The following is an 8,757-nucleotide window of genomic DNA, read 5'->3' on the forward strand; positions in this document are numbered from 1 at the left end:
AGTATCATGTAACCCTGTGCCTTGCCTTGCCTCTGGTTTGGGGGGGGGGAAATCTCCCCAAAACTGCACCCATAGTCATCCCTATATCCACCCCCCATTTTCTGCAGGGAAGCACAGGAATTCTGCAGGGCGGTATTGTCTGGGGGCATGCAGTCGTGCAGAATCCCCCCAGGAGGAACTGTCTGAAGGGGAAAGTGCTAAAGTCCCAAGCTGCATTTTTTCCCAGGCCTGAGGCTGCTGCTGCTTCTGGGCACAGTTGCACTTCCACAGCCTCATGACCCCATTAAGTGACACCTGTTACGCACCCATCCGGAGTTTTGCTGGATGGGGCTTGAACTGGAATGGATTCCCACCTGGCGCTGCAATAAACACTTACATTTGCAAAACAAAGACTTTATTAGACATTGCTTCCACTCCAAGCCCCTAGATTAGAATACCAGCATGGGCCAGGGCACGAAGGCGCTGCAGCTCCCCAGAGTGACTGCCAGAATGTTTGAGTCCAAATGCTCAGCTCTCTTTTGTGATGCTACTTTTCAGTTCTGTGGCTCTGCTCAGATTCCCAGCTTCCTTCTTCAGGACATTGAGCAGCGTCTGGGAACTCTCCAGGATCTGGGAGGATGGGAAACAAGTTACTTCATTTTATGGAAACTGAACATTTCTCTTAGCCTGAGCTCGATTTTGAACAAGTTGCCAAGGGAGTCAGTGACTCTCCAGCACTCAAGAGCCTTTAACTCAAGCCTGGGGGGGTCTCTTCCTGAGAAATACGCTCTAGCTCAGACCCACATTCCAGGCTCAAGGCAGGAATCACTGGATGAATGTTCTCTGGCTGTGTTATGCAGGTCAGACTAGATGGTCCCAATGGTCCCTTTTGGCCTTAGCATCTAGCAATATTAACAAAGGCAATTTGCTTAAAAACAGTTAAAAATGTAACTGGTGCAAACTGTCATTTATAGATGTTAAGGCCAGAAGTGACCCCTGATCATCCAATCTGACTTGCAGCATAACACAGAGATTCCTGCATCAAACCAGTAACTTGGAGTTGAACTCGAATGTATTTGTTAGACATCCAATCTTAGACTCCAATGGCTACTGAAGCGTTTCATATGAACAGGAACAGCTTCAACAGGAGAAACAGAGCCCCGCTGTTCCTATGTCTCAGGGGCTAGGGCACTCTTCTGGGACATGGGCAATCCAACTTCAAGCCCCTGGTCTGATTCAGGCAGCATGGAGATTTAACCCAGCTCCTTTACAAACTGTGAGTATTTTAACCACAGAGCTAATGGGTGGAGAGCACTTCCTCCTCCTTGGTTTTTCCTGAGAAAAGACTGACTTCTCTTTATTCACAGGCTGACCTAGTTAAAAAAAAAAATCATGCATAAAAATGTTAAATTTCCATTGTGATGAAATTTCTAAACATTTATTCCTCATTTTAATAATGCACGCTTCTGAGCACAAACAAAACCCTGATCCCACCTGCCCCACCAGCGTAATTGTCTTGATTTCAATATGTAACTGAGATTTGAAGCTGTGTCAGTGACAAAATACTTCCCAGGTCACTGCAAGCTATGTCCCTGTGACTGCTGGACAATTCTGAAAAGCCTGGCCCATGCCCTCCCTAGTCCAAAGTTTAATTTCTGTGCAAACTGATATGACTTGTCATTTCCATTTTGCAAGAGCTCCTTGAATAAGAAACTGCATTTGACTGGCTACAGATTACAAACATCTCTGATCACCACAAGAACCATATCCCTGTAACTGTTAGCCTGAGGGGTCATTACAGGTAGAAAGAAAGCTGTAGGAATAACCTACAATCCTGGCAGCCATGGGTGGATTCATACAAGCCTGCGAACACTCGGAGCTGGCCTTTCTGAGACGGCAGCTTTGAGTTCAGAAGGAAAAGAACGGAGCTATGCCAGCTCCAGAAGGCATGTTCTCCCACAGAAAGTGCAGAGTACCCCTTGCAGCTGTGTACAGCTCCCAGAAAGACCAGACAACAGCTAGCTCAACTACTGCTACCAAGCAGTTCTGATATATTTGGCCATTTTCCTGTTCTCAAATTGCCTGAGAAGCTAGATTTTCTGTACATCTTTATTACTTATTTGATTTATGGTAGTGCCTAGAACTCCAGCCAAGGGTCACGGCCCTATTGTGCTAGGTGTTTTGCAGACAGTCCATGTCCCAGACAGCCCACAATGCACAGGACTGACAGGATGCAACAGGGGCTCACTAGTAGTTGTAATTGTTTTTAAAATAACTTGTGACAAAACATCAGCTGCGTTTGCAGAAAATGGCCTTTTTTGTTGTTTGCTCATACAGAAAATGCTCAGTAGACTTAGGGGTGATGTGGAACATCAGTTTGCACAGAAATGACACTTTGGGCCAAGGTGCGGCATGGCCCAGAATCTCCAGTACTGTCTCAACAGTCACAGGGATGGGGCTTGCAGAGATCTGCCATGTATTTTGTCACTGACATCCCCAAATGTCAGTTACTTACTGAAATTCAGAGCCAATTACACTGTGTGGATGGGAGTTTTACCAGTGTCTCACCAAAGTGTGTTCTTAAAATAGGAATAACTATTGTAACAGAATCAACATTTCCATTTTCATGCATGAATTTTTCAAGCTTCAGCCTTTGAGGAAGGGGCTGGGAGAGGACAACCAGCTTCAGCCTGGGATCTGACAATGACACAAAAGAAGACAGCAAGGTGATGAAGCTAAGATAGCAGTAAGTAGCACCAGTCAGTGGAGACCAGAGGAGGCGGCACTGGTGCTCACCAGTGTGAGACTGAGAATATGCTCTAGAGGTCTCGTTAACCAGACAGAGCTCAGGACATGCAAGGCTGGGGCAGAAACACTTTTCATTATGCTCAGGAGCCAAATACCGTGCTCAGTTTGCTTTATATATATAGGGCTTAACTGACAGTTGCAGAGAAGCTCAGCCCCCCACCAATGCCAGTGGCTAAGGAGAGGGCTGGGATTCCTAGTGGAACCCTCCCATGACCGACTCCACTCATCACCTCTAATAAGTGCCAGTTCCTGCTCTAGCAGGTGGAAGGCAGAAGTAGCCCTCCTTTCCCACTCCTGGCTGCTCTCTGCGGGAGGGAAGAAGCAATCTTCCTCCTCTGCCCTCGTTATAAGCCTGCTGTTACTCTACCCCTTTGCCCCTCTCTGGTTTTGGGTGCCCTCTGTGTGAATACCAGTGTCCCAGCTTTCCCATTGGCCCAGATTATTCATATTTCCACCACTCCCCAGAGGGTGAGAAACCTTAGCCATGAAACTAACCAGAACCTAGTAATTTTCATCCTGTTGCCACCTGGGGGAGCTGGAGCAGAGGCACTGGAGTGATCTGTCTGCACACTCCAGCACACAGCCCTGGCATGGGGACTAGTTTAAAGCATATTGATGAAGAACTCTTTTTAAAATGGAAGCTGAACTTCCTCAGCAGTAGATGGCACTGTTATTCATTATCAGGGTTATTCTGGTATGGTTGTAGCTGGAGGCCACCGGGAAGGAGGGATAGCTCAGTGGTTTGGGCATTGGTCTGCTAAACCCAGGGTTGTGAGCTCAATCCTTCAGGGGGCCATTTAGGGATCTGGGGCAAAAATTGGGGATTGGTCCTGCTTTGAGCAGGGGGTTGGACTAGATGACCTCCCGAGGTCCCTTCCAACCCTGATATTCTATAAGGGGCCCCATTGTGCTAGGCACCAGCTGTAGAGTAAGGTGAAGAGCAACAGGGAAAGGGACAGAATGCACAAGTGATGTGAGGCAGCAAATAGCACCTTAGTTCCCCCAGGTTTTTGGTTTGGTTTTGTTGTTCTAAACCTTCAGTTAGTGTTCTGAGGGGGAGGGGGAATAACTAAAAGGGAAAGACAAGGGAGGTGGGGAGGAAGAAGTCACTCCATCGTAGTACAGGGAATCCAGTGTGGGACTTTCATGCCATCATCAGCACCCCAGGTGCCTTCTTGAACCTGTCCTGCAGCTGCAGAGGCTTCACTCTCTAGGTGGCTCCTCCCTGCAGTCTCTCTCAAAGGCTACATGGCTGAGGTGAGGGGGAGGCTGCATGGGTACTAGTGCCCTGGGGCGGGGGAGGGGGGGGGTCTGCAAAATTCTGGGTCCAGGAGGTGCTGGAGGAGAGCAGTGGCCCAGGCTAAGCCCTATTTTACCTTCCCCTGCCTGACCCCACCACTGCAGAACTATTTGCTTCAACTGCTCTCTGCAGGCACTGCCCCTTGCTCCCAGCCCACACACTTGAAAAGAAAAGGGCCTCACTCACCCCTGTTGAGCAGGGTTTTCAAGTCTTGTCTTTTACAATGTTTGAGTATCTATGATAGCGGCAGAGTGCTGGTAACGGACACACCCAAAGCTTCATTCACCTTGGAGTGAAAGCTGCTGGTATGCAGCCCAGCCCGGTGCTCCTCACATCCTTCCAGAATGGGAGACTTCCATTCCCAAAACTCAAACACCGTAGCAGCAGGAAAGGCAGTTCAGGTGACAATTCCCACACAACACACCCAGAGAGCCTTAACTCTGCCTTGAGGTGTTCCTTAGGAAGATCACAGCACCTTACCCCTCCCTAAACTTTTGCCTTGTGTGAGACAGCAGCAAGCACACCCTGGAGCCATGAGGCTGTCCTAAGTATAAGGAGGGTTCAAAGTACCATATGAGTAAGAGTCCTTATCCAGAGCTGTGCAGGGCCCAGAGACAATCGCAGATTTTGCTAGGAATGGATAAGGCACTCTGAGCCATGCATAGAATGCCAGTGGGAGAAGGTGGTAGACAGGGATGAGAGAGAAACGCCTGCACAACACCCTGTACCCTAGGGGACTGTGCACTGGGGTTAGAGCCAGGAGCCTACATGTTCAATTCTTCTCTTCCACGGCATGCTGTTGCTATTTCTGTTCCCTTCAAAACCCTTACTATTGGCCAAGGCCCCATATCTCTTCCCTGAGGTAGACAGAGAGGTTACTTAACAGTAACTGTTGATCTTCAAGAGTTGCCCCTGCGCATTCACACTCATGGGATGGCACTCCCAGATGCAAGCTATGGAACCCTCCTCTAACTGGTATATAACGAAGAGGACAGGTCACCTGGGCACAGGTCTGGACTGTTCAATAAGCAGGGCACATGCAAACAGTATGTGTTTTAATATGGCAAAATGTAAATGTACATAACTAAGAACAAAGCATGTCGGCCACACTTACAAGATAGGGAACTCTATCCTGGGAAGCAGTGACTCTGAAAAAGATTTGGGGGTTGTGGTGGATAAGCAGCTGAACATCCTAGTGCGATGCAGTGGCCAAAAGGACTAATGCGATCCCTGGATGCGTGAAGAGGGGAATCTCAAGTACGAGCAGAGAGGTTATTTTACCCTGTATTTGGCACAGGTGCGACTGCTGCTGGAATCCTGTGTCCAGTTCTGGTGTCCACAATTCAAGAAGGATGTTGATAAATTGGAGAGGGTTCAGAGAAGAGCCATGAGATGATTAAAGGATTGGAAAACCTGCCTTAGAGTGATGAACGCAAGGGGTTGAATCTATTTAGCTTAAGAAAGAGGAAGTTAAGGAGTGACTTGATTACAGCTTTTAAGTACCTACACAGGGAACAAATAATCGATGACAGGCTCTTCAGTCTAGCAGAGAAAGGTCTAACATGATCCAATACCTGGAAGTTGAAAACTAGACAAATTCAGACTGGAAATAAAGTGTAATTTTTTTTACAGTGAGTAATTAACCACCAGATCAATTTACCAAGGGTTGTGGTGGATTCTCCATCACTAAAAATTTTTAAATCAAGACAATGTTTTCCTAAAAGCTCTGCTGTAAGGATGATTGTGGGGCAGTTCTCTGTCCTGTGTTATACAGGAGGTCAAAGTAGATGACCACAATGATCTCTTCTGGTCTTGGAATCTATGAAAGGTCCTCTGTCAGCCTGCTAAATTGTTCCAATGATTAATGACCCTCACTGTAAAAAAGGTATGCCATATTCCCAGTCTGATGTTAGCTGCTGAAGCTAGACAAATTCAGACTGGTCAGGCTGTCCACATGTGGTGTGTTGTGCTGAATCTCGGTTACACCACATGGAAGGGTCTCAGATATTCCAGACTCAGCACCTGAGCCCCAAGCTGAGGTCAGTTCTGATACCATGGCTGGAACTGACAGCTTAGCCCCGCTTGCTGTAAGTTTCAGTGCAGAGGAAGGTTGTTCCCAGTGGTGCACAGAACTCTGGCCATCCAGAGGTTCAACAGCCATAAGAGCCTCTCCCATGAGGTGTGCCAGAGCCAGCAGTCCTGGTGGGGAGGTAAAAGCCTTATGGGTGGCACACTGGGCCAAGGAAGGAGTTTTACAGGACAGAAAAGAAATTAAGCACTGGACACAGGCATCCAGCTTGGGAGATCCGTGGGCATAATGCACATCTGTTATAACACTGCACAGAGTTGCTGACTCCTTTAAGGGGAGTCTGAACCCAGGCTACCCATGAGGAGCTAGTTTAAAGGGAAAGAGACAGTTAATTGAATAAAGAACACCTGTGCCTCATAAACAATCATTGGAACTCAGCTGCAGAAAGGTGCTGACAGAAAGAGAAACTCTCATAAGCAGAGGTGTGCTAGAGTCCACAGGAGGGCTGGGCAACCCCTGAGGCCCAGGGCAGAGATTGGATTTCAGGTTTATTTGTATTTAATAAAGTAGAACTGCAGCAGAGGAATTTCATCTCACACTCTCTTGGACTTTGTGGAGTTCTTAAGGGCCCTGAGAGAAGAGCAACTGAGGCAGTGAGTGCCTGCAGTGCCAACCCTAAGTCAGGAGGGGGTGCTACATGGTAGGTATGCCCTGCAACATACACCTTTTGGGAGTCCAGCCCAGACGTAGTCCTAGTGATGGGGCAATCCTGGAGGCTTGAACATTAAAAAGTTGGGGAAATATCTCTTTTCTGAGACACTATAAAACCATACTATTTACCTAAGATCCAAACTAAAGTTATATGGACGTACGCTTTTGGCAAACTAAGCCTAATGGGGTTAGGAAAGCAACAACCATGGCAGAGGGTTGCTTCTGCTCTCTGTGTTGATGATGATGGAGTGGAAGCAGTGAGGGATGACTTCCCTGGGAGGTGGGTGCACAGGAGCCCAAGGGATACGGCTTTCAGGAGGGTTCCACCTGCTCATCATTAGCGAATAGTAGGAACACATGAGGCTCTCAAAGAAAGAAATCTGAGGTTGCACTAGGGCACTTCAGGTGGAGCTGGAAACATAACCCCAATCTCAAACCCCCAAGTCTCACCCAATCTGCCTTCTGAAATGAATGTGCCAAGCCTGCTTATCCTGTCTGTCACTGTTATTCTAACCAACAGGCCACACTGCCCTTCCAGAACCAGGAGGAGAGCCCAGGAATCCCAATTCCCAGTGTTCTAATGCTGACCAGCAAGCCACCCGCAACACAGTCAAGTGGCAGAGGGCAGTGGTATGGGTCTGAAGGTCCCATGTTCAAACTGTGCAGTGCCTGGTTTTTGCAAGTTTGAGTATTGTTTTTCTGGCAGCAGTAACCCTCTTTTGGGAGAGCTGTGGAGAAGCCTTAGCTGGAGTGTTTCCCAAGGTGGGAAGTGCCATACCCAAGAGGAAGGCCATGGTGTGTGGCAGTAAACTTAACTCACATTCGCAGAGCTGTTTGTAGGCCACAGCAGGATTTTGGCCGAGGAATGACTTGACCCTAGTTTAGCCCCAGCACAAAGCCCTGCTTTCCCCTGGCTCTCGATTGCAGTTTAGGGCTTGATCTGGACATGAGGCCTTACTAAGGGCAGACAGAGGCCCTGCCTCTGTGCTTTCGCAGTAACACACAAGCCCCCAGAGTGTAAGGGGCTGCCTTGGAGAAATCCAATCCCCCTGCCTCCAGAGGCCAGATACCTTTGTGTAGGCAGCCTCGGTCTCAGCAATGGTTTTCTCAAACTCGTTGCGGGTGGCCATCTTGCGAGCCAGGCTCTCGTTGACACGGGCCAGTTTCTCCGTCAGGAGCCGGATGTCGTTCTGCAGCTTGTTCTTCTCCTCCTCCTCCTGCTGGATCTGATGGCTCAGCTCATCCCGCTTGGTGCACAGCTCCTCGATACCTGGGGCAGGAGGCGAGTCAGGGCCCCAGGCAGCTAAGGGCCCATCCCGCGAGCACACGCCGTGGGCGAGGCACGTCCTCCTGGGACACCGGCGGGGCGGGGCAACCCAGACCCTTCACCCTCCTTCTTCCCCACTTCGGGCATGTGCCATGAGCGAGGCACGTCCTCCTGGGACACCGGCGGGGCAACCCAGACCCTTCACCTTCCTTCTTCCCCACGTCGTGCACGGGGCCCATCCCGCAAGCACGCGCCGCGGGCGAGGCATCCCTCGGGGCACCATCTGCAGGGCGGGGCGGGCAACCCAGGCCGCGGCCCCAGCCCAGCCTAGCCCAGCCCTGACTTTGCCGTGAGGCCTGGCCTGGGCCCACCACCCCTTATAAGCGCTGGGTGCCCCCCACGGCCCGGCTCCCCCGCGTCCCGGCCGCGCTCACACTTGACCAGCTCGTTGTTGTAGCTCTGCAGCGCCGCCCCCTGCTGAGTCATCGCGGCCCCGGCCCCGGCCTCCAACGGCCCGCAGCGTCCGCCCCGCCCCCGCCTCCGCCTCCGCCTCGCCCCGCCCCGCCGCGTGCCCCGCCTCGCCTCGCTCCGCCCCGCGCCCCCGGCCTCGGCCTCGGCCTCCAACGGCCCGCAGCGTCCGCCCCGCCCCGCCTCGCCTCGCCC

General features: G+C 50.5%; 1 protein-coding gene across 2 annotated transcripts; it reads right to left on the reverse strand.

Annotated features, from left to right (window-relative positions):
• Positions 1-380: 380 nt before the first annotated feature.
• SSNA1 (SS nuclear autoantigen 1) lies at positions 381-8,636 on the reverse strand. 2 transcript variants are annotated; one of them, XM_074974137.1, is made up of 3 exons: positions 8,256-8,476; positions 7,898-8,167; positions 381-609 (listed from the first exon to the last, which is right to left on the reverse strand). In XM_074974137.1, exons 1-3 carry the CDS (start codon positions 8,331-8,333, stop codon positions 508-510), a joined length of 450 nt encoding a protein of 149 aa, XP_074830238.1. In that variant the 5' UTR covers positions 8,334-8,476; the 3' UTR covers positions 381-507. The 2 variants fall into 2 exon arrangements, with proteins under 2 accessions (XP_074830238.1, XP_074830239.1); XM_074974138.1 differs by lacking the exon at positions 8,256-8,476 and adding an exon at positions 8,529-8,636 and having other exon boundaries at positions 394-609; positions 7,898-8,097.
• Positions 8,637-8,757: the final 121 nt, after the last annotated feature.

The sequence above is a fragment of the Natator depressus genome, chromosome 16 (assembly GCF_965152275.1).
Source record: "Natator depressus isolate rNatDep1 chromosome 16, rNatDep2.hap1, whole genome shotgun sequence".
NCBI lineage: Eukaryota > Metazoa > Chordata > Testudines > Cheloniidae > Natator > Natator depressus.

Excerpts from the sequence above, each read along its gene's own strand:
- SSNA1 (XM_074974137.1), bottom strand. The coding sequence starts at position 8,333 with ATGGGCCCCGTGCACGACGTGGGGAAGAAGGAAGGTGAAGGGTCTGGG. Across the intron at positions 8,168-8,255 it reads GGTGTCCCAGGAGGACGTGC|CTCGCCCACGGCGTGTGCTC; the intron begins CTCGCTCATGGC and ends AGGAGGACGTGC. Across the intron at positions 610-7,897 it reads CCGAGGCTGCCTACACAAAG|ATCCTGGAGAGTTCCCAGAC; the intron begins GTATCTGGCCTC and ends CCATCCTCCCAG.